The sequence below is a fragment of the Gracilinanus agilis genome, chromosome 2 (assembly GCF_016433145.1).
Source record: "Gracilinanus agilis isolate LMUSP501 chromosome 2, AgileGrace, whole genome shotgun sequence".
NCBI lineage: Eukaryota > Metazoa > Chordata > Mammalia > Didelphimorphia > Didelphidae > Gracilinanus > Gracilinanus agilis.
The window spans coordinates 336283779-336310225 of NC_058131.1; the positions used below are offsets into that span (position 1 = coordinate 336283779).

Below are 26447 nucleotides of genomic sequence, written 5' to 3' on the forward strand. Positions count from 1 at the left end.
TTTAAATTTAACCTCTCTGGTCTCAGTTTACTCACCTGTAAAATAAGGAAATTGAACTGGATAGTTTTTAAGGTTTCTTCCAACCCTTAATCCATGATTGGCTTTAATTCCTACATTATTATGAAAAAGTGCTTTGAAAAATTCATAAAGGCAACCTGGAATAGTCAGAGATGGATTCAAATCCAGCTTCAGAGGTTTACTAGCTGTGTGACCTTGGGCAAATCTTTTAGCCTCTTCTTCAGTCACTTCATCTGCAAAATGGGAATAATCACAATAGGATTCCCTACCTTCCAGGATTATTATAAGGACCAAATGAGAAAATATTTACTAATCTTAAAATGCTATATATATATATATAACATATAAATTGTAAATTTCACATACATGTACACACACATACATGTATTAAATTAAGGATAATATATATTTCCACACACATATCTTTGTGTGTGAAAAATTACTAGGGGTAGAGGGAGAGGTGGGCAAATGGCCTTTTGGTCCCTGACATTTCTCAATGCTCATGTCCCTCCTCCCTATCCCCACTCAAATACTATTTCAAGACCTCTTGCCCAACCACGTATAATTGTTCTCCACTAACTGGCTGTGTCTCGTTTGGGTACAGGTTCCTAGCAACGTGCCCATGACAACCACGGCTTTGGCAGGACTGGCTCCCGAGGTAAGTGAAGTTGTCACATCTGTTAGCCTGTCTCCTTCTCTCCAGGCCCTCCAGCTCCAAAAAGAAAAAGAGAATTAAGTGGATCAGAAAAAAAAAATTAAGTGAATCATAAAAGAAATAGTTCCATAGAATGGGCTTCACTTTAGGTTGAATGAGACTCACCCTACCTAGTGATTACAGGGATTTTTCCAGATACCAGTATCCAAAGGGGAGGGCTATTTCCTCCATGTTGTATTTGGTAAACTGCATTTTCCTCTGGACTTTGGCCCTGAAGGAGGCACGGAAAAGGCAAGCTTGGGACAGGGCGAGGATGGAAAAGTCATGGGCCAGTAAAGGTCAGAGAAGGGGGGGCAGGAAAGGCAGGTGTCTCCCCAGCACTACATGCAAGGTAGGATTTTCTATCCCAGGGCCCAACTGTGTTTCCCTTCCCCGAATGACTGGTCTGATTTGCCCTTCTCCATCTTGAATTTGCCCTATGTGGTGGAGTGCCTAGTTAAGTTCTGACAGGGATCCAAGGAAAGTCAAAGACTTGACTCTTTCTAATTCTGGTTTTGTCATTAATTAGCTATATGATCTTGGACAAGTCATTTTCTATTTTTGGGCCTCGGTTTCTTCCTTTGTACAGTAGATGATCTCCAAGGTCCCCAAGGGGGGCAAATATAGACGTGACTAAGAGACCCTTTTCCAAGAATTTATAATCTAATGACATTGGTGGGAAGGAAAAGGGGAGAGAGAAGACACATATAGAAAAACTATATTTCAGGGTAGTGTGAGTTAAGTACAAAATAGACAGTGAAAGACCAGGCAATTATTTAGAGATTCTTCAGGGAAGAGAGACCACATTCCCGTCCATTGCATTCAATTAATTTAATTCTAACAAGTGCTAATTTCAGCCAGTCATTTTCCAGTCATGTCTGACTTTGTGACCTCATTGAGGCTTTTTTTTTGGCAAAGATACTTGAGTGGTTTGCCATTTCCTTCTCCAGCTCATTTTACAGATGAGAAAATTGAGGCAAACAGGGTTAAGTGAGTTGCCCAGGGCCACACAGCTAGGAGGTGTCTGAGGTCAGATTTGAACTCAGAAAGAGGAGCCTTCTTGACTCCAGCCTTGGTACTCTCTCCACTATGTCACCTGGCTGCCAGTAGCCACTGGGAATAGAGAGACAATGACAGCAACAAAATGAGCTAGGATTTTCTTGGTGCTTTAAGATTTGCAAAACTCTTTAAATATGATATATCTCATGTGACTGAAGAAACAGGCTTATCTTCAAGGAGCAGAACACATTTATCAGGAAGTGACACAAACACAGATAAGTAGAATACAAGGTAGATTGACTATGATTAGGGCAAAGGAGAGTTCAATCAACAAACATTTATTCATGCCCACAACTGGAGATATGAAGAAAAAAATGAAAGGCTGGATGCTTTCCTTCAGGAAAATATATACAGAATACATACAAAATAAAGATTAAGATAAGATAAGGGAAGGAGAGCATCAGGAAACGTCTCACATAGAAGGAAGCCTTTGAGCTGAATCTCAAAGGAAACTAGGATTTCTAAGAGGCTTGACTTAAGGAGGGAGGGCAGTCCAGGTGGGGGTACAACCAGTGAAAAAATACAAAGAGAGGAAATGGAATATTATGTATGGAGAACAGCAAGAACAGCAGTTTGGCTGGACAGTAGAGTTTGGGAAGAGGAGATATGACAAAGTGAGGTAAGAAAGATGCTTCAGTTGTAGAGATCAGCTTCCTAGCACCAGAGCTCAACCTTGAAGGGCAATAAGTATTCTGAGAGGTGGAATTGTGCAGGAAGCATATTCTAGGGATGGGAAGTGGTCTGTGCAGAGGGTGACATGGAAACTTGCATTTAAGGAATAGCAAAGAGTCCCATTTGGCTGCCATATAGAGTACGTGGTGATGAGTAATATAAATGAAACGAGGCTGCCAAAGGAAGCTGGAAATAGATAATCATGTAGGCAGTCACTAAGACTTTATTAAGTGCTTACTATGTCAAGGCAACAAGCCAATACCCATTTATTGGGCACCTGGTTTGTCCCAGGCAGGGAGGATGCAAAGAAAGGTTAGAATAGTCCTTGTCGTCATGGAGTTTACAAAGTAATGGACACTACAACGGGGCCAGGAAATGCTAAGCATAAAGACTCAAACTCTATTTGATTGCAGAGGCAGCAGGGAGCCAATGGAAGTCTTTGAGCAGGAGAGTCCAAGCAAGAGGTGAGGGCTTTAACTAGGGTGATGGCCATGGGAGTGGAGAGAAGAGGATGGGTGTGAAATGTATTGTGGGGTCAGAATTGACTAGATTGGGAAATGGATTATAGGCTGTGGAGAGTAAGGAAGACTTCATAAAGGAAGGTAGTTACTTCTCCCACGAGCTTTGAGGGATAGGAAGAAGTTCCTTCCAGGCTGGGAGGATAGTTTAAGCAAATGTAGAGAGATAAGAGAAACAAGAGAATAACAATGAAGAATAGTGCAATTTACTTGGAATATAAAATATCCAGAGGGAAATAGTATGAGATAAGCCTGGTTGCATGGGATTTCTGTTAGGAATTTATGCTTTTTTTTTTGAGAGTCAATCTAGGGAGGAAACAAGCACTTATTAAGTACCTACTATGTGCCAAGCACTTTACAAAGGTTTGAGCTTCATAACAACCTTGTGAAGTCAGTACTATTATTTTATTGATGAGAGAACTGAGGTAGATAGAGGGTAAGTGACGTGTCCAGGGTCACATAACTAGGAAGTACTTGAGGTCAGATTTGAACACAGGTTTCTTGACTCCAGGCCCAACACTCTTATCTACTGTACCAACTTGCTGCCTCTGAAAGTCTATCAGTTACATTTTTTTTAACCCTTACCTTCTGCCTTAGAATCTATACTGTGTATTGATATCTAAGGCAGAAGAGTGATAAGGGTAGGCAATGGGGGTCAAGTGATTTGCCCGGTATCACACAGCTAGGAAGTGTCTGAGGCCTGATTTGAACCTAGGACCTCCTGTCTCAATCCACTGAGCTGAGTTGCTCCCTTCAACTTGCTTTTTAAAAAATAATTTTTAAAAATGTATTTTAAAATTCCTCATAGTCCCCCATTCCTGCCCCCATATTCTCTGTGACAGAGAAAAATGAGTTTCAGTTAGTAAATTTAGCACTAGAAAGTATAGCAGAGATCTGTGGATAAAATAAGGTGGGGCAGGAAATAAGAATCTTGGCATCACAGTGCTGAAAAAATAGCTGTAACTAGGGCAAGGCAATCAGGGCTTTTTCCAAAGGTGCCAAAATTGGGAGCTGTGCTAACAGTACTTGTGTTCCTTCAGCAGCAGATGTAGAAACAATGATTCTTGGCATTAAGTTAGCAAAAATAGTTAACACAGAAAGCCATCTGAGCTCCTGACCTCCCCCCGCCCAACTTCCCTCTACTCCCCCAAGCAGATTAACTACCTAGCAGCAGCTTTAAGGTTTATAAAAACTGCCAGGTCTTTTTCTTCGTCACAAGGTAGGGCTCCATCAGGCTGCTGGTGGTGAGCACGATGTCATTAAAAACACATTTGCTTTTCCCAAGAGTAGAGGGAGAGAAGGGCATGTAGTCATGAAAGGATGTTTCTGTGGCCTAGCTCTAGTTCTTAGGCTCAGCTAGCCAGAGGAAGTAGGCATTAGAATGATTTTGGAAGGACAAAAAGAACTTTCTGATTATGGGAAAGGACAGGGGACATAATTACAGATGGGATTTCGGGACTTGAATGAATAAAGAGATGAATAAAATTGATGAATGATTGAATGAAAAAGTCTTTATTAATCACTTTCTGGGTGCTGGGCACTGTGGCAAAACCAAAACAAGCCGGTCCCTTCCTTCCATGAGTTTAAAAGGGGAAGATAATACCTAGAATGGCTGGGAAGAAAATGCTTTGGCCAGAGGAGTGTCAAGGATGATGAGAGGGCACAGAGCTGTTGTTTGACTGGTCTTTCCCTGGTGGGGTTAGCGTTGATTCGATGATGGTTTCCAGAACAAGAGAAGGACAGGAATTTGGTTATTATGCGTTTTGTAACCTGGCATGAAGTTGACCATGAAATAGCAATGTGGAGCTTGGGTCAGGCTAGAGAGTTCCTGAAAGTTTGGGCAGGCAGCTTTCTTTCCTAAAGGGATCAGCACAGCCCTGTGCCATCCAGGGGAACCTCTGGTATGTCTTTCCATTAAGAGCTGCAACTAGATTTTTCATGACTTGGGGCAAGGAAAACTAAAGATGTCCTCAAGAATTTTAAAGATAATTTCAGGGGTAGTCCAGTGGATTGAGAGCCAGGCCTAGAGATGAGAGGTTCTGGATTCATGGCCTCAGATACTTCCTAGATGTGTGACCCTGGGCAAGTCACTTAACCCCCATTGCCAAGCCTCTCATCTTTGGTAGCCATCTTAGACTGGTGCCCTGCCTCTAGGACAGGGGTTGGCCACCTTTTTTGGCTGTGAGAGCCATAAACGCCACATTTTTTAAAATGTAATTTCGTGAGAGCCGTACAGTGCTCCCAGTGCACGCTCCTGTAACAGCGCCTGAAAAAAAATTGACTTTATGGCTCCTGCAGAAAGAGCCATATCTGGCCCTCAAAAGAGAGAGATATGGCCCGAGAGCCATACTTTGCCGACCCCTGCTCTAGGAGGTAACTTGGGACTTGGACTGCCTCTTGGGTGAGTAAGTAGTTGGCCTTCCTTTCCTGGTGTCTGGAGAGAGATTAGTTTCAGAGAGGCCTTCACTTCTTGGAGGAGGCCACGTGGGTGGAACTCTGGGTCCTCCAGTCAAGGGTTAACAAGCTCTGTCGGACTGAGCAGAGCACTGGAGCAATATTTAGTGTGATAGGCTAGACATCTTCTCTACCTTCTTTTTGTATTTCTCTACTTTCACTCTTTCCACCCTTATTGTAAATAAAGACTATTAAAAGTCATTTTGACTTGAGCTATAATATTTTAAATTGGTGACCACAAGATTAATTTAGAATTCTCATATTTTAGTCAAACCCTAATGCGTAGTATTGATTCTAAGACAGAAAGTAAAGGTTAAAAGGATTGAAAAGGGGAAATTTCAGGGATTTTTGCAGGAAGGAGACCTTGGACTTTGAGACAAGCCTCTTAGGTAGCAGAGGCCCTGGGACACTGAGGCATGGAGTAAGACAGAGACCTGAGATACTTTAAGGCCACTGATGGATAGATAGCCTGCTTGGGAAGTTTGGGGGGGTGGTGGAAGGAGTGGAGCTCTGATTGTTTTTTACGCTAATTAATTATTTTTGCTAAGCTTGATTATGTGTACAGCTGCTGCTGGAGGAACACAAACCTGTTAGCACAGTTCCCATTTTTGGTGACCTTGGGACAAACTGCAATTGCCTTGCTCTGGTTAGAGCTCTTCTCCCAGCACTATGGTGCTGGGATCCTCTCCCTTGCTCCCCTTATTCCATCTTTATGTGTCTGCTGCACTTTCTGGGCACTTTCAGATTTTAAGATCTAGTTCTTTGATTCTTTGACTCTTTAGCCTTTGCTAAAGAAGCTCACTTGTATCTCTACATAGGCTCTGGGAACTCTGCCGCCAGATGAAAATTTGCTGATCGCATTGAGAGTGAAGAAAGCACCGACATTCTTGCTGACGAGTGGGAAAGCGTCTGTGACCATCCCTGCATCGATGGAGTTGTTCATTTATCACCCCCATGGGACTACCGAATCCCTTTTGTCACTGAGTTCGGTGAGCACCTCTCCTTTCTGCTTTTCTGGGATCACAGACTAGCGAACATCTGGGCTGAGCTGACAATGACAAGTACGGAAAGTTCTTGGAATTCACAATCTGAGGCCTGGGTCAAATCCTTACTCTCCTAGGCAGCTAGGCAGTGCAGTGGATAGAGTGCCAGGTCTGGAGTTGGGAAGACTCATCTTCCTGAATTCAAATCTGACCTCAAACGTTTATTATCTGTATGACCCTGGCCAAGGCACAGAGGCAAAAAGGGTTAAGTGACTTGTCCAAGTTCACACAGCTAGTATCTGAGGCTAGATTTGAGCCTCCAAGTCTCGTACTCTCTCCTCAGAGCCACCTTGCTATCCTAAAGGGATCTTAGAGACCATGAAACCCTCATTTTGAGGATAGAGAAAACAAAATCTCATGGCACAACAGCTACTATTTATATAGCACTTTACGGGTTACAAAGTGCTTTATAAATATTATCTCATTTGATCCTCACAACAGCTCTGGGAGGTAGTTGCTCTTACAGTACTGTCCCCATTTTATAGATGAGGAAGCTGAGGCAGAGAGCAGTTAAATGATTTGCCCATGGTCACACAGATAGGAAGTATCTGAGGCCAGATCTGAATTCAAGCCTTCTTGACTCCAGATCCAGTACCATTCACTGAGTCACCCCACTTATTTCCCTACTAGGAAGATAAATAACTTCCCAATAAGTTCATATCAGAGTTGGTGTCACCTGGTTCCAGCTCAGTGCTTTTTTCTACTCTATCACAACCTTGGATTTTATAGCCTGGTCACCATCCAAATTCCTCTGTACTAAAAAATTTTCCACACAGGAGGATTTCTCCCCCCCCCTCCCACTTCAGCTGGAAAGTATTTCTCAATCATCATTAGGGGTGAAGGGCAGAGCTAGGGATTTATTTAGTTAAGATTGTTCAGAGAACTGACGCAGAACCAGGAAGACAGTTACTCAGTGACTACAATGATGTAAATGTAAGGAACAAAAAAGAAAGGAAAGAAGAAAGGAAAGAAACTTAAGGTTATAGCATTATAATAATCAAACCTGGTCTCAGAAAAGAGATGAGAAAGTGTATCTTCTCACTGTTTCCTGTAAAATGAAGGACTCTGGGTTCAGAATATTGCATCTTCTTCAATCATTTCAGTTGTGTCTGAGTCTTTGTGACTTCATTTGGGATTTTCTTGGCAAAGATACCGGAATTCTTTGCCATTTCCTTCCCCAGCTCATTTTGCAGATGAGAAACGGAGGCAAACAGGGTTAAGGGATTTACCAGGGTCACATAGTTAGAAAGTATCTAAGGCTAGATTTGAACCCAGGATCTCCCATCTCTAGACCTGACTCTTAATCCACTATGGTACTGAGCTGTCCCCTTAACATTTAATTTCAATGAACTGAAAACTGATAGAGGATCAGATTCATGTTGCTTCTCTCTTTTCTTCACCCAGGTCCTGACACTGAATGCTCAGCTAGCTACCTCAGCTACCAAACTACACATTTCTCTCTCTCTGGAACGGTAACAGGGCAGACTTTATTTTCTCCTTGGTGCACTGTTAAATACAGATGACAAAGAGGACTTGTATTATCTACCTCGCAGTACCTTTTGAAAAGAGGTGAAAAGGAACTTGGAGATCATCTAGTCTAATTCCTTTATTTGACAGATGAGGAGACTGAGAGCCAGGGAGGTTAAATCACTTGTCCAAAGTCTCAGAGGTGAATGTGGAAAGTGAAACTAGGATTTAGAACTGATCAAAAAGACATAGAGAGGGGATCTTGGGACAGGGGTTCCTTCAGGGGTGGAGGGACCAGAGATCTTTCCACTACCTCATACTAGAGGTTTAACCAATGTTAGTTTATTGTAATTGAGTTAACTTTTCAGAAATAATCACCAGGAAATACATTTCTGGATTTATGATTGCAGAGTTCTTTCTATTCATTCTTTTTTATCTGTTATTATACAGAACTTCTTCATGTAGGTAGGAAATATTATCCCTATTTTACAGATTTGGAAACTAAGTCCCAAGGAAGGGAAGTGATTTGCTCGTGGTCTCACATCTGGAAGTTTTAGAACTTGAACCCACATCTAATTTAAAATCTATTGCCTTTTCTATTCCATCAACCTACTTCTCATTGCTGTGGATATTGAGAGTAAATGTTTCCTTTTACACAGTCTTAGCATGCATTTTTTTGTCCTTTTACTAGGGTAGAAGTATCAGTGTCTGTACAGTTTATTAAATATCTTAAATATAATCTTAATTATATATAATTGGTCATTCTGCCTCGACAGGTAAGTACATTATTACCTGAATTTTACAAATATAGAAATGGATACATATAGATTTGCCCAGGATCATATAGCCAGGAAGTGTGTGAGGTCAGACTTTTGAACTTGGGTCTTCCTGATCCTACATATAGGGTTCTAGTCATTGGGCAATCTAGTTTCCTTCCTTATGTCTTTAAGAATTAACATTTGAGGAAGCAGCTAGACAGCTCAGTGGAGAGAGCCAGGCTTGGAGTTGAGAGGTCCTGGGTTCAAATCTGGTCTATGACCCTGGGCAAGTCACTTAACTTAATTGCCTAGTTCTGACCACTCTTTGGCCTTAGAACATATATTTAGTATCCATTCTAAGACAAATGGTAAGGGGGGAATAGAGGGTTGTAGGGTGTGTGTGGAGAGGGAGGAGAGAGAGAGAGAGAGAGAGAGAGAGAGAGAGAGAGAGAGAGAGAGAGACAGAGAGAGAGAGACAGAGAGAGAGACAGAGAGAGAGACAGAGAGAGACAGAGAGAGACAGAGAGAGACAGAGAGAGAGACAGAGAGAGAGAGAGAGAGATAATATGTCAGTGCTGGAGAGATCTTTAGAACCTAAAACTGTCAGAACTGGAGAAACTTTCCTTAGAATATAAAAGGTCACATCAGAGCTGGAAGGAATGAGAGAAGAACACATCCAAGCTGGAAAGGACCTTAGAATATAAGTGGAGGAATCTAAAAATACAGAATGTAGGAGATCAAAGATTCTTTGGTACATAATATCCAACAATGTCAGATGGGAGGGACTCTATAGTCTAAGCACAGTGATGGTGACCTATGGTACATGTGCTAAAGATGACTCTTTGTGGGTACCTATGCCGCCCTTCCCCCCCCCCCCAATGCATTACTAGAAAGGCAGAAGGATTTGGGTGGAGCTGTTCCCCTCCCCCTCCCCACCATGCCAGACATTTTTTTACACCAGCAGCCAATGGCAGTGCACAGTAGATAAGGTGGGCAGCTCACAGGCAGCAGAGCTGGAGGGGAGCAGAGTGCTCAGGCTACTCCCCGCCCCCACTTTACCTGCACTGAGGACATTTCTCACATGATCCACCCTTCTTTCTAACAACCCAGCGGGAACATTTCCTCCCTCCCCTGTCTGGGGTAAGGATGGGGTGGGGTACACCCAGCACTTGGTGGGTGAAGCATGGCACACAGTCTAGGGGACAGGGGGTAGGGCACAGCTTGTGGCCTCTAAAAGGTTCACCATCACTTGTCTAGTCTAACTCCTTATTTTATAGAAAGGGAAAATAAAGTTGAGAGATGAAATGCCTACCCAAGGTGCCACAATGAGCTAGTGGCAGAGCCCAGGCTAGAGTACAGGTTTCCTGACTTTGGGCCCAGTGCCCTTTCTATTGGTCATTCTGCCTTCTGTTGCTCTTGGTTTGGTGACTGGCCCTTTTGGGAGTCTTTTGGGAGGACTGCTCTGGCCTCAGTTTTCATCAGAACTTTCTCTGGGAGAGAGAAAAGTTTATGGTAATAACTAAGGGAGATCCTGGGGTCAGGGAAAATATAGGTTGATCTCGATCAATGCCTCTGAGGTTCCCTCCAGCTCTCTGATATTCTGTGATTCTTTGATACTGCTACAAAGGCATTCTTATGCCCAGGAATATATTTGACCACCTTGGCAAAGTGATCCCAAAGCTTGGGTTAGTATTTATCTCTGTAGTTCTTGTTTCCTTCATCTCATAAAATGAGGTGGTTAAGTGTGATTGTTAGAGCTGAACTTGACCTGACTAGATGAGAACCCCTCTGCAATTTATTCTAGGGCTTTGACTATCTGCCAGCTTTGAATGGGGGGGGGGGACGGGGCTTTGGGGCAGTGGAGTTCAAATCCAGTCTTAGACCCTTACTAGTTGTGTGACACTGGGTAATCTACTTAACCTTTGTTTGCCTCAGTTTTCTGATCTGTGAAATGAGGATATTAATAGTACCTACCTCCTAGGGTTGTTGTGAGGATCAGTTGAGATAATATTTGTAGAGCATATAGCACAGTATCTAGCACCAAGTAGCTATTTACCTTCCTTCCTTCCTTCCTTCCTTCCTTCCTTCCTTCCTTCCTTCCTTCCTTCCTTCCTTCCTTCCTTCCTTCCTTCCTTCCTTTTAGAGACCTCACTTTGCCCTCTGACTACTGAGGGGTCCCTTCCCTGCCCTCCTCCCCTTCCCATCAGAGAATACTCAAATTCCCCTCTCCAGATTTCTTTTCTAAGACTCTTGACCTCAGGCAGCCTCTCCCTGGCACATTCTCCAATGGCTGAGCAGGTTGTCTGCCCAGGCAGTGCAAAGAGGCAGGCAGAGTTAAGCTTCAGAGAAGAACAATTGGCCTATTCTCCAGTTAGGTGCTTGTTTACATCTCAGCTCTAATCAAAGATGGCATTTTGATCTCAGGCTTCCTCTCTTTAAACTCCTTGTCTGTTAGGAAGTTATAATTGTTAGTTGACACAGACCTTTTTTTCTGTCCCTTCCCAAATCTCTTGTGCTTCCAGGTAATGGTTAGGTGATAAGCTAATCCTTACTAATGTGTTCTCAGATAAGCAGATATTCCCTCCCAAGGAATTTAATACCTTAACTCTTAGCAAGTAGCAGACTTTTTTTTTTTTTTTTAAGTGCTGAATGGGACCTTAGGGACTGCCTTTTTTTAGAGGTTCTTAACTTAGGATCCTTGAACTTGTAGGTATATTAAAAATATTTTGATAACTGTATTTCAATATAATTGGTTTCTTTTTGTAGTTCTATGTATTTTACTTTTATACATTTAAAAGCATTATGTGTGAAGAGATACATGGACTTCACTAGACCACACACACACACAAACACACACACACATACACACACACACATACATACACACAGATATGTATAGTGAAGAACTCTGCCTGACTGTACATTTCCTTCATTTTACAGTTGAGAAGACTATAGCACAAAGAACTTGTCCAAGGTCACACATGAATTAATGGCAGAACTATCCCTTCCAGAGACAGGGACAAGGGAATCTATGGGAGATATCTTAAGAGAACTCTCCTTAAATCATAGCCTCTCACTTATATCAGAACCAGCCATAATTGCCCTGCCCCGTTCCTATTCTTTTTTTTTTTTTGTTGTTGTTGTTGCTGTTCTCAGAACCAAAAGACTTTGTCCTTCTATAGCACCCTCTGTGTCTTCCCCAAATGCACACCTGTCCTAACTGGCCATTGTGGTCAGTGGTCTAAGACTGTCCGTTTCCTCTCTGTTTTTTACTCCTGGCCCTTCCTCGTTTCTATGAGCCATAGAATTCAGCATACTGTAATGGAAATAATGGATTTGGATTCAATTCTTGGTTTTATCATTTCCTAGCTATGTGATCTTGGGCAAGTTATTGTCTACTGGGCCTAGGGTTAAGAAGACCTAGTCTAATCCAATCCAAAAAACTCTTAAGTGTATACTATGTGCCAAACACTATGTTAAGCATTGGGATTTCAATGAATAAAAAGAAAGGTGGTCTTTGCCCTGATGGCCAATCTAGCCTCAGACACTTACTAGCTGTGTGACTTTGGGCAAGCCATTAACCTCTGCCTGCCATAGTTCTTTTAACTGTAAAATGGAGATAATAATACATGCTTACCTGGATTATTATAAGGATAAATGGCTTATAGATTTTATAAAACAAATTTGTTGTGAGGATAAATGACAAATTTTATAAAACAAATAAATGTTTTTTTTCCTTCCTTCTCTGGGCCTCAGTTTCCTTATCTATAAATGAAGAACTTGGACTAGATGATCTCTAATGTCCCTTATGGGAATAAAGTTCTAAGAGAAATTTATGAGATTGAGGGAAGCTCTGGGGGCCTATTTTGCTTCATCAACTCCCCCACTATCTTCTCTGGGAGACCTGGACATCCAATCCATAACTCAACAATATCTTTCTTTGTCTCTGCAGATTCAGTGCTGTACTGGAGTCTTCCTTTGCTGCTAAATTTGATGTAAGTCCTTGGGGAAGGCCATGGGGTTGAATGGGAGTGGGCCATCTCTGATCCATCCCAGAAATGCCACAAATTACTTATGTGAAGGGATAGGTTTAGTCACACGGCCCCTACTGTTTTCAACTCCACTAACTCAAGGAGCATGTCCTTGGAGTTCAGAAAGTTGGAGAATAAGCACTTTGAGGCCTGTGCTGCTGCTGGGTAGGGAATCTAGGGACCCAGCAGGTTTGAGGAAGTAGCCACATCCCAAGTGATGCTGGGTCTCAAAGACATCCAATCAGCAGTACCACCAATGGTTTCTCCTCTTCCCATTTCCTCTCAATCTTCTACTCTTTGGTGAGTATCTTTTTCCCTTTCCAAATTAGTCTTCATGTGTATTGTGTCTCAAGTTTCCTGAGATAAATCTGGTGGACCAAGTTGGGTCATTTTTGATGGATGGCCTTGATTTCTTTGCAGACCTTTATGGTCCTTTAAAAATCACATTCATTCTCTTAAATGATTCCATGAATCACAATAATTCCATGAAGGAAGCATAAAAGGAATCATCATGCCCATTTTATAGAAAAGGAAATTAAGATGCAGAGAGGTATATTGACTGAGTTGATGATTAAGGTGCAACTCTAACTCAGGCTCCTTCTATCAGACAGGCTAACTCCCTAATGTAGCTCTGAATAGAACACAGACATCTGATGTAGAGATTAACTGGGAGAGGGATAGTGGGGATGGACTCATTAAATACTTAAGTGCCAGAATTCGATGATCCCTGGAAATCTGAAAGGAGAAGCTTTAGAATAAATTAAATTATTGAACTTTATGGAATGAGAAACTTGTTACCCTTAGGAAGTTCAAAGTAAAAGAATGAACAGATCTTATCTAGATAGTTTTGATAAACAATGTTGGTAGATGTCTGGTGGCTTCTAAAGGAATGGTCAGATTTTGGATGGCAACTGTGACCTTAGAACTAACAGTCAGAGAGGACAAATAGCACGTTTTGTGTCACCATTATTCATCCATTCATTTGACAAACATTAAGTACTTACTATGTGATAGGTGCTATGTTAAGTTCCGGGAATACAAAGAAAAAGCAAAAACAGAGCCTGCCCTTAAGGAGTTTACATTCTGAGAGTCAAGATGTATGAAAATAAGTATGCAGAAGATCCATAGAAAGCAGATATAATGCAACCTTAGAAAAGAAGGCACTAGCAGCTGGAAGTAGGGGAGAGAAGGATAACCAAGAAAGGCCTCCTGCAGAAAAGTAGCTTTTTAGCTGAGACTTCAAGAAATCACTGGATCCAAAGAGGTGGAAGGGAGGAGGGAGGGCATATCAGGCATGGGGGCAGCCAGTAAAAAGGCAGAAGGAAGTGTCATTGGATATTGAAGACAAGCAAATATTGGCTCAATTGTCAAGTATATGGAAGGAAGTAATATGAAAGAAGATTGTAAAATTAAGGAGGGGCCAAGGAATGAAGAGTTCTGATGCCAGAGAAATTTATAATTTATCTTAGAAATAATAAGGAACCACAAGTAGGTGGAGGTGATATGGTCAGATCTGAGTTTTAGGAAAACCATTTTGATAGCCAGGCTATATAACATATTTATTTCAAGAATTTTCTTTTTCTTTTCCATTGGAGAGAAGGAAAATAAATGGTTGTTAATTTAAAAAGTTGAATAAAAATTATATTTATATGATATAAAATAAATTTAAATTAAATAACAAAAAATAAAAATAAAAAGGCTATTGTCATATGATTCAGGTAAGGGAGTATCAGGGTCTGAACTGACGAAGTAGCTATGTGAATGGAGTGAAAGATATTGCGGAGAAAGAAATAAGATTTAGCAACTAATTGGATATTGTGGGAGGAGCAAGAGTGATAAGTTGAGGTTATGAATTTGGGTGGCTGGAAGAAGGGTGGTTTCTTAAACAATATTAGGAAAATTTAGAAAAGAAGTCGGTTTTAGGGAAAAGATAATATAAGATGATATCCCAGTTAGATTAGACCAAGAAAGTGAGTTGAGTAAGATAAGAATCAGGGGTGATCTTAAAGCATCTATAGGTCACTTCAATATATATTCACCAATAAATATAGGTCACATTTATATTAAAGTATAAGGTTGCTAAAGCCTTTTCCACCACAATCCTGTGAGTTTGGTAGATCAAGGTAGATAATTCAGAGGCTATTATGCTCATTTTATAGAGGAGGAATCCAAGATCCAAAGAGGGGGCATCTTGTGCCCCTGGATAGGCATATTGCTAGATGTTGTCTACCCAGGAAGCCTCAGAATCCTGTTGCTCAGATTAGGTCTAATGTGTTACACTGAAGATACCTGAAGGAGCTCCCCTTAGATAGCCCAGATCATTAGAGATGGCGGCAGGCTGCAGGCAGCAAGGATCCCTAACTCCTTGCCTCTGGTGTAGACTCCTGCAAGGGCTGGAGCCATGTGTCCTGCGCTTCTAAAACTCCACCATTAGTGGAGGGAAGGAGATGACTGGCCCTCGGCCGTACCTATCAACCTCTCTGTGTGCTCCATTTCAGGTTTCACATCTAGAGGAGTGGCTCAGCGATGTCTTGCGGGCAGTTTACGTGCATAAACTCAACGGTATGGAGTGTTTGACATTCTCATCTTACTTTCCAAGTCTGTGTTCCCATCCTTTCCTTTAGCTTGTTGCTGCTAGGTAAGGCTCTGCCCTATTATCCTTCCTTCACCGCTAGTGCTAAAATAGATACTTTTTGTCTGCATTAATCAGAATAGCTCGAAGTTGATTTTTTTTATAGGCAATTTCTTTTTTCTTTTTTAGTAATATTTAATTTTTTTCCCTATTATATGGGTAGGGGTTAAAATTAGGAGCTTGACAAAGATAGGAGAGCAGTTTAACAAATTTCTGTTTTACTTGAGAAAAAATAGTAAAGATGGAAAGGTAGGAAAGAGAGAGAGAGGTATTTAACTATCTACCCTAGTATTACCTAAAAACTACCTAAATCTTCTTATATCAACCTATAAACTACTTAAAAACTGTCGTTTGAGAGTCTCACTAATAATTCTTCAGCCTAGCTAACCAGGCTGAATCTACTATATATATATTCTAACTAACTCACTAAACAATGGACCAACCCACACACTCTCCTTCAATTGATTCTACAGCAGCCAACTGTCACCAGCAACTGCCAGCAGCAGCCTGCCCTCAGGAAACCTTAGAGCAAAAGTCCCTTCTCACACTTCATGCTTGCCTTTATCTCTCACTGTGTAACTGTCCTCCTTACATCACTTCCTCTCTGAGAGCAGTTTCTATTTCCTGTAACTGTGGGCTGGTCTTCATGGTAACAGAACCTCTTCTCTTTGGGCCTGGCTCTCTGTCCACTGAGCCAGCCAGCTTTTCCCCCAGTTAAGTTAGAACAGGGGATTAAGAATTCCCTTTTACATATATAAAAATATTTTTTTAAAACATTCATTTAAAAAAAAGTTTTGAGTTCCAAATTCTCTCCTTTCTTCTAACCCTCCCTCCCTCCCCGTCCTCTGAGGCAACAAGCAATCTGATAGAGATTTTAAATGGCTAATTATTGCACACAGTTTCTTAAATGATTGCTCTTGTCCCGTAAGTCAAAAATGAACAGAACCATGGGATCTCTCCTGGGATCTCCAACTCTTTCTGCACACACAGGCAGGATTCACCTTCTGGCAGCTGCTCAATCAATCAACCCAAATTTATTAAGTACTGATTATGTGCCAGGAGTTGTGATAGATGTATGAGGTACAGGATCCTAGCTTTGGGGACAAGAATTCACTATTTGACAAAAACTGCTGGGAAAATTGGAAAACAGTGTGGGGAAAATTAGGTTTAGATCAACATCTCATACCCTGTACCAAGATAAATTCAAAATGGGTAAGTGACTTAAATATAAAGAATGAAATCATAAATAAATTAGGTGAACATAGAATAGTATACCTGTCAGACCTACGGGAAAGTAAGGAATTTAAGAACAAATGAGAGATAGAGAACATTGAAAGATGTAAAATGAATAATTTTTATTATTCTAAATTAAAAAGGTTTTGTACAAACCAAACACTCACTGGCTATATGACTCTGGCCATTTCTTTCTCCAGTGGATTAAAGTAAACAGAGGAAAGTGACTTGCCTGGCCAGAGTCATATAGCCAGTGAGTGTTTGGTTCGTACAAAATCTTTTTAATTTAGTATAATAAAATACTTAGCCAAGAAAACCCCAAATGGGATCATGAAGAACCAGACACAACTGGACAACAAAAGGTACAGGACCCTGTTTCACTGTGCTGTGATCCCAAATTTGAATCCAGACTAGGACATCAGCCCCTACTTCCCACTCCTAGAGAGCACCATAGAGGTCCTCCCACCTATTCTGTCCCATGTGTCTGGCCTCAGAGTCAGCAGAACCAGGGAACTCTTGGTACTTCATTTTATACATTGCCTATACATTTATACATACCATATATATGCAGCTTGGATGGATAATTCTCACATATAATTATTAATTATATAAATATATTTTTATCAACAAATAATATATTTATAATTATTATAATTAATACATAATATGATATATAAATAATATAACAAAATAAATTATATACATATATATTTAGTTGGCCCCAGATTAGGGAGCATATTTCCCTGCTTTTATCAACAACTCCCATATTATCAGCGGGTTAAGCTGACCAGCTCCCTTTACTGAATAGGGTAATCACTTTACCAAGCTGTCTGTTGATGCAAAAGACAGACATTCCCCTTAAAAGGACACCAGCCTATTAGGACGGTATGAACTCTGGGTCACATCTCCAACAAAGGGATGGGTGGCATTGAGTCAGCTACCCTCATGGCATTTGAGCCCAGAGTCACAGGCTGTGGCCCACACACACTGTGTCTTTCAGACAGAGCAAAGCTAAGCGGTTACCATCGTAGGGATCCAACACAAGGCCTTGGTTGGGCTTCTTTGCATAGAGCTCCAATCAGCTGAACCAACCCCAGAATCACATTAAATACAACATCTCTCACTGCCGTGGCTCTTGAGTTGAAAGCACCTCGTGAACAGTCATCTCATCTTTTCCTCCTTGTGAAATCAGGTGGGGGTGTGTGATTTGTCCCCATTTTACAGATGAGTAAACTGAGGCCCATAGAAGGAAATTGACTCTCTCGAAGTTAGCCAAAGAGTCAATGGTGAGCCGGGAGAAGGATCTGTCCCCTTAGTTCAGGCAATTAGAGACCCAACAGCTAGCATGCTGCCTTTCTCAAGCTAATGTGTCATCTCCTGATTCTTTGCAGTCGTTTTGGAAGTAGGTGTCCCTCTGCCCAAGATCCTTAATGTCAACTTTGCAAATGCAGGTCTGGAGATCATTGAGGTAAGTAAGGCCTTGAGAATCGATTGCTCTTGGGCATTAAGTGTCAATTAAGAAAACAATATTGCATAATTCACTCTCTGGGGTGGTTTAGGTAGGGTAATTGGGTAGATCACAGGACTTGGAGTTAAGTTCAAATCCTACTTTAGGCATTTACTATCTGCACGACTATGCTCAAGTCACCCAAACTCTCTGTGACTCAGTTTCCTCTTCTATAAAATGGGATAATAATTGTTCCTACTTCCTAGGGTTATAAGGATCAAATGAGTATATATATTTATAAAGTACTTTGTAAACCCCTTAAGCTATATAAATGCTGGCTGTTAATTTTAGCTATTCCTTTTGTTTGCAAAGCATTTTCTTCATTTTCTTTTTTGATCCTCCCAGTCACCCTGTTCTGAGATGGGCAGGGCAAGGCAGAGACCATTATTGTCATTTTATAGATGAAGGCAGCTAGATGGTGCCATGGATAGAGTGCCGGGCCTGGAGTCAGGAAAGCTCACCTTTCTGAGTTTAAATCCAGCCTCACTTACTAGCTGTGTGATCTAGGGCAAGTCACTTAACCTTGCTTGCCTCAGTTTCCTCATCTAGAAAATGAGCTATAGAAGGAAATGGTCAATCCATTCCAATATCTCTGCCAAGAAAACCCCAAATGAGATCACAGTCAGACATGGCTGAAATGACCGAACAACAATAACAAAACTAAGGGAAAGTATGATGTCATTATCATTGTAGTTTATTTTGTATTGGAAAAAAAAACTGTCCTTGACATCAGAGCACTTGGTTTGGAATGTGGGCTCTGATGCTTTTATTACTTTATGACTTTGGGCAGTTTACCTAGCCTCCTGACTTATAAATGAGGATGTTGGATTAGATTCTCTCTAAAGTTTTTTTCCAGCTCTAAATATTGTCATACCATTAATAATGATAATCAACAAACACACATTCAATAATAATGTAGCGGGCGAGTAACAGAGGCAGGACTTGAACCTAGGTCTCTCAGTACAAATCTATCTGCTCTGAGTAACTACTGTGTCCTTGGTTCTGTGTTAGGCACAATGGGGGGACCTGAGGAAGAGAAGACAAAGAAAGAATCAATAAATATTGTTGAATTAATTTACTTGGATTATTTAAGAAACCTTCCTTGAATACCTCCTATGTAATGGGGAACTCTGAGGGAGGAGTAGTGGTCCTAGAAATTAATAAGGCATAGAGCCCATTTTCATTGATCTTATGGTCTATTTAGGGGTGGATAAAAATGTGTCACACTTCAGTCATTTCATCAGGAAAATTTAATGAGTCTATATTTTATCAATCCTTACAGAATGCCGTTGTGTTGACCGTCGTTTCACGGGGCTGAGGGGATGGAGGAATCTCCAGGGCTCTGATACTTTCTGAAGATTCAGGTGAAGCCCTCCAGCCTTCCTGGTTTCTTCTTATTCTGATTCTCTTGTGAGCCTTAGAGTAGATTAAAAAAAATCAACCCATGCATTCTGGGCTGGCCCTTCCTGGATCCGTGACCCTTCAGCAACAGTGGCCAGTCCAGCTCACTCAGGACCCTTTCCTAGGAAGGCCCTTTAGGACATGGAGTGCATTCTGGGTCTACCCCTGCACGTGCTCTTATTTCAATAAAGGATTCTACTGTTTCTGCATTTCCTAGTTGGTATTTTTTTCTCTGACCCTACCTGGTTTGCTTGGTTCTTTTCTCCCTTTTCTGGAAATCTAGCAATAGGATTTGGATGATGGGATGAGGATGCCTCAGCTTGGTATTGGTATTAGATGATGTGACTGATTTTTTAATGGAAAGTAACATTAAACTTGGATGATACTGATAATAATAATAATAAAAGTAATAATCTTAATGCTGTTCTTATTTAGTTTGGGGTGTGTGTGTGTGTGTGTGTGTGTGTGTGTGTGTGTGTGTGTGTGTGTGTGTCCAGCAAATTTTCTTTTCTTGAAGAAAATAGGTATTCTCAAATCTGGCCCCAGACATTTCCTAGATGTATGACCCGGGGCAAGTCACTTAGCCCCAATTGCGAAGCCTTCATCACTCTTCTGCCTTGGAACTGATACTTAATATTGATTCTATGACAAAAGATAAGAGTTTTAAAAAAGAGAGAACAGGTATTTATCACAGAGACTACAGGATGGCTATTAATGCAACAGAGGTCTCTTTGTGGTCACACTTCAGTCATTTTATCAGCGTGGACACACCGTCTTGTGGACACAGCTCTTCTATGTGGTCTTTAAGAGAGACAAAGGAGTCAAAAAGTAAGATAAAATAAAACAAAAACATACTTCAGAAAACATCATCATCTTGTAGCCAGGTACAAATAGTGATGAGCTTCTCTGAACTTGGCTGGAAGGGTAGGATGGTAGACCCACATTCTGGGTCTATTACTGGGCCTTCCTAGGCCTTCGAAGCCTTCCTAGGTTGGAGGGGATGGCTAGAATTTATGTTTCACCATTATAGTCTTGTAGAGTTCCCCTTCCCACCCTCCAAAAGGAGGAATCAGAAGATGATTTTCTCAGCAGTAATAATCACATATCTGAGAATAAAGACCTTGTGTTTCTGGTAAGGGCTGTGCTTAAAGGGCTGCCAAGACTTTTACACAGTTTCCTCCGAATCTCATGATAACCTTATAAGGTAGATTCTACAGAAGAATTATCTCTACTTTAGAGATGAAAAAATTGAAATCCAGAGAATCTCAGTCACTTGCTAGTACTAGGAGCAGGACTTGAACCTAAGTCTTACAGATTCCAAGACTAGCATTATTAAATGAACAGACATACAAGTAATTTTGATCCTGTATTACATTTCAAATGGATAAATAAATACCTGGTAAAACCAAAGATGCAATATAAAATCTTAAGAATTAAATATCTATCTATCTGCCTATCTATCTATCTATCTATCTGTCTGTCTATCTATCTATCTATCTATCTATCTATCTATCTATCTATCTATCTATCTGTTTGTCTGTCTGTCTATCTATGTATCTGTTTGTCTATGTATCTATCATCTATCTTCCATCTATGTATCTATCCATCCATCTATCTCTGTCTCTCTGCCTGTCTATCCATCCATCATCCATCCATCCATCCATCCATCCATCCATATCTCTCTTTCCCCTGTTCTTTCTGTCTCTCCTCTCTCTCTCCTATTACCTTTTTGTCTTTCTCTCCTCTCTCTATCTCTCTTCTGTCATCTTTCTCTTTTTCTCTCTCCTCTTCTCTCTGTCTCTCTCTTTCTCTCTCTTTCTCTCAGTTATAAAAGGGATCACAAAGAGACACTATGGTACATTGCATATGACTTAATAAAGAGACCCAGTTGCTTCTTATTATATTCTTTTTGAGAACTCATTCTAAGTTTTGCCTACTTCCTGTTAGATATTTAATGAATATGCCCTTAGAACATCTGATGGTACAGACATTTGTACTGTCAACTTCTTCATCAGACTAGAGTACCTTGGTTTGACTTGTAATTTAGATGATCAAAATGACACAACTATTAGATCATGTTGCCTGCCTATACAGATAGTTCTCTGCTTTACATAAATTTGCATGATGTAAATTTGACATCATGTAAAGAATTCTGCAAGAAATCTATGTTTCAAAAAAACCACACATATTAACTTTGCTGTACAGTACTGTGCTCTCTCTCTCTCTACTCCTGCCCCTCAGCTTGGTGCTGTGCCCTCCCCCCAAAAAAACCCCTCCAAGTGAAAGCAGAAGGGTTATGGGGAGAGCCCTTGGCTTGACACTTCTGGTTTGGGAGAAGAAACCTGTGCCAGGCTCCATGTGCCCAACAGTGTGTCTGGCCTCTATATGTCTGCCTCCCCTCTTTGAGAACTGCCTGTGGGGTTTTATGATTATAAAAGGACTTTACATTTCTTAATTCATTTGATGCTTATTATAACCTTGTAAGTCAGATAAAATTAGCATTGTTATAACCATTTTACAGATGAAGAAACTGGGATTTAACTTTGTGATCTTAGGCAAGTCATTCCATTCTCCATGGACTTTTATGGTGCCAAAGAAAATGTCCTTGAGTCAGTTTTTTTTTCCTACACAGGATGTCATTGTTGTCCAAGGATCTAAACCAGTGGTTCCCAAACTTTTTTGTCCTACCGCCCCCTTTCCAGTAAAAATACTACTTAGTGCCCCCTGTCACATACTATCACTGCCCCCTTAGAGTTATTCACCACCCCCAAATGCACCTGTGGCCATCACCATCCTCCTGGATCGCTGCAGCACCCACCAGCGGTGGCACCCACTTTGGGAATCACTGATCTAGGGATTTTTGGTCAGGAGGCTCAGAGGAGATGAGTCAAACTGAACTGGCTGTGTTAGGATTGTCTCTCAGTGCATCCTGACCATACTTGTTTATTGGCTATCTACAGCATCTCTGACAAGAGACTTTCCTGACTCCTCTCCTTCAAGTGAAGGGGGAACTCGCAAACTCCCAAGGGGGCCCCATTTTATTTTGGGAAAGTTCTCATTGGAATGAAGTCTTTCCTTCCATCAAGCTTATATTCGTCTACATGCTACTTCCACATGTTATTCTTAGTTCTGCTCCCTTTGGGCCAAGGACAACACGTCCAGCTCTATACTTCCTGAGGACAACTTGAAAAAAACTTGAAGATAACTACAATGCCCCTGCTAAGACTCTCTTTCCCAATGTCTTCAACGAATGCATTCCTCCTGGGATGTACTCTGGTTTGCTTGTGTTCCTTCTTCTCTGAGGTGCCTAGGATAGATTACTCTAGTTCTGATCCAACCAAGGAAAAGTTCTGTGTTCCAAGGTTCCCTCTAGCTTTAAAATTCTGTATTCAACACCCATTCCAGTGTTGACAGTTTGTATTCTGAGGTCTCTTGTACAGCTGGTATTTTCTGGTTCTTTGATTTATTTTTAAACTCTTACCTATAAATACTATGTATTGGTTCCAAGGCAGAAGAGTGGTAAGGGTTAGGCAATGGGAGTTAAGTGACTTGCCCAGGGTCACACTGCTAGAAAGTGTCTCGGGCCAGATTTGAATGGTTCTTTAATTTTTTAAAAAGTTTAATGAACACTAGAGAAAGAGACAGACAGAAACATAGAGAGACAAAACAGAGAGATGCACAAGATGAGAGAAAGCAAGAGGGAGACAGAGAGATCATTTCCACACAGAGAGTAGAACAGAAAAAGAGAATTATATGTGAAATAATTAATCTCTATTAAATATAGCTTGAATGACGGATCTACATTCTTTCAGCTCTACCAAGCAGAAAATGATATAATAAATTCAATATGTTATTTCAAAAGCTGTCTTGCTTGTCTATGATTCCTTCTGAATGCCCTTCTGTTGTTTTCTGAGCATTAAAAACGCTTTAATATCCCTCTTTTATAGTGTATATTCTCTGATTCTAAGGTTCTACACTGGAGATTTCCCTCGCAAACTATATCATATACCCTTCAGTTTTCCTTCTCTGATTCCCACCATGATGATGATTAGTCGGTTCCAGGCCTTAGAAACCATCTAATCCAATCCCCTCACTTTGTAGAGGAAGACACTGAGGTCCAGAGAAGCAGTTAGGTAGTAGAGTGGGTAGAGCTCCATGCTTGGACTCAGGAAGCCCTACATACCAATCAATCAATGAACAATCATTTATTAAATGCCTACCTTGTGCTAATCATTGTGCTAAGCACTGAGGATACAAGAAGAGGTAAAAGGCAGCCCCTTCTCTTATAATCTAAAGGAGGAAGGGGACAGAACAACATGCAAATAAATAAACAAAAATAAAAAAAATTTAAAAACAAAACAAAAATCAAACTATATTACAGGACAAACTGGAAATTCTGCTTTTAACACTTCTTAGGTGTGTGACTTTGGACAAGTCACTTAAACATTCTTAGCCTTGGTTTCTTTATCTGTAAAAATGAGTAGACCAGACTCAATGAAGAGCCTTCAAAATCCCTCCCAGATTTAAATTCTGTACTACTGTGAAGGAACTTGCCCAAGGCTGCACAAGGTGTCTGAAGTTACTTCCTCTGACTCTAAATCAGGTTCTCTTTTCCCTACACCATGCTACCTAATGATGCTGATCAAGACAATAAATTCTTTCCAGAAGCAAACGTGATACTGAAGAGATGTAAGAATCATCCATGGGGGCTCTGCAGTCACTTTCATTGTGGTAGTTCTCAGGGGCTGAAAACCAGATCTGATTTTGCAAGAACTGCTTGGACAAAGGGGCTGTTCTGACTGTAGGCCACCTAAGCTGGAGATTGCAGATTGCAATCTCTAGCAGCCTAAGTGGCTTGAGCCTGTCCTGGGAGTGGGACTGGCGCCTTTATCCAGGCTAATCTGCAGGAAAGTCGTCTTAGGCAGAAGCCTGGAGGATGTAACTCCAGACCCAGGTTTGTTCTTATCAAAGGCCACCAGGAGCTCCAGGAGACCAGTGGTGGTGAATCTGAGTTGATTTTCATTGAGGAATTCTGTAGTGGTCACTGTTATGTAAGAGGACAGAGCAATAGCTACTAAATATTGCCCCCTTGGTGCATTTAATAAGCATGGTAGAATTTGAGAGCTGGATAAGATGCTGGAGGTTCAAGATCACCCCCATCCTTCAATTTTCACAGATTTTCTCCAAAGATGCTGCAGGCAGGAGAAATTTTCAAGGGACAAAAGGAGGAGATGGTTATCATAGCTCTTAATAAATAATATCTCTCTTAGGTGACCAAGGGGTAAGTGATCTCACATTTCTGAGTATCAATTTCCTCATCTGAAAGATGGAGATAATAATACTTACATTATTGCCTCATAGTTTCTATTCCTAATTGCCATTACCCCAGAGGGTAGCAAGGAAATCACTTCGTAGATTTTGAAAGTAACAGTAGAATTTCTGAGGAGTAATCAGTAACATTACCACAGTCTTATGCTTTCATATCTGTCTGATCTTCTCAGCATCCTTAAAAGATCAGAACAGGGATTAGGCATTTGAGAGATGAGGAAACTGAGGTATAGAGAAGGGAAATGACTTCTTATAGTCACAGATGATGGAGTTATTGGTTGATCTGGGATCTAACTCCTCACCTGGTATACTTTCCTATTTCCCAGTGGACTGTCCAAATTCGTATCATTTCTGGAGGAGCCTTGGATTTGGAGGGGGAGGAGAAATTTTTCTAACTTGGGAATCAGGATTTTAGAATTTTCTTGGATAATATGCTAGGAGAACTAGTACACAGAAAGACAAAATAAACAGATGAATGGATAGTTAAGAGAGAGATAGAGTGCCAGGCCTAAAGTCAGGAAAATCTGAGTTCAAATTCTGAATCACTGAATTATTTACATTATTTAATTATCTCATTTCAAAAGACCTCTTACAAAATGGGAGCAATATGTAAATATATATAATCTAAAAGCAAAACATCAATAAAACTGAAAATTACAAAAAAGAAAGAGAAAATTGCTCCCATGCTGGTGATAAATTACTTCCTATTGAAAAATAATACAATTTTGGGAGAACATTAAGGATTGGGATATGCCATATAGAGCATTTCTTGATTAAAGAAATAACCCTTAGTTTTTGCCCAAGTGTCCATTCTAAGGCAGAAGAGTAGTTAGGGCTAGGCAATTGGGGTTAAATGACTTGTCTAGAGTCATATAGCTAGAAGTATCTGAGACCATATTTGAACCCAGGTCCTCCTGTCTCCAGGCCTGACTCTATTCCCTGAGTCACCTAGCTTCCATTTCTGAATCTTTTTTTTTTTTAATTTTAAAGCCTTTCACAACTTGTTCTTTTTTAAAAATTAATTAATTTAGAATATTTTTCCATGGTTACATGATTCATGCTCTCTCCCTCTCCTCTTCCCTCCCCCCTTCCTGGGTTATACATGTATTACTGCTCAAAATCTATTTCTATATTATTCATATTTGTAATAGAGTGATCTTTTAAAACTAAAACTGCCAATCCTATGTCCATATAACCAAGTGATAAATCATATGTTTTTCTTCTGTGTTTCTACTCCAACAGTTCTTTCTCTAGATATGAATAGCGTTCTTTCTCATAAGCCCCTCAGAATTGTCCTGGTTCATTGCATTGCTATTAGTAGCAGAGTCTATTACATTTGATTGTTCCACAATGTTTCAATTATTGTATATAACGTTCTCCTAGTTCTTCTCATTTCACTCTGCATCAGTTCATGGAGGTCTTTCCAGTTCATATAGAAATCTTTCAGCTCATCATTCCTTATAGCACAATAGTATTTCTCTATAGAGGGACACCTCATTTTCCAATTTTTTGCCACTACAAAAAGCAAAGCTATAAATATTTTTGTACAAACATTTTTCATTATTATCTCTTTGAGGAACAAACCCAGTAGTGGCATTGCTGGATCAAAGGGTCTTTCAGAATGGTCAGAAG

General features: G+C 40.6%; 1 protein-coding gene across 1 annotated transcript in view; it reads left to right on the plus strand.

Moving 5' to 3' along the window:
* BPIFB3 (BPI fold containing family B member 3) overlaps window positions 1–19404 on the plus strand; it is a 36221-nt gene extending 16817 nt beyond the window's left edge. Inside the window, exons 9-15 of the mRNA XM_044659790.1 lie at window positions 623–676; window positions 6234–6404; window positions 7863–7930; window positions 12636–12678; window positions 15213–15276; window positions 17971–18047; window positions 19369–19404. Coding sequence (XP_044515725.1) covers window positions 623–676; window positions 6234–6404; window positions 7863–7930; window positions 12636–12678; window positions 15213–15276; window positions 17971–18047; window positions 19369–19404 — 513 coding nt within the window. The remainder of the gene's footprint in view (window positions 1–622; window positions 677–6233; window positions 6405–7862; window positions 7931–12635; window positions 12679–15212; window positions 15277–17970; window positions 18048–19368) is intronic.
* Window positions 19405–26447: the final 7043 nt, after the last annotated feature.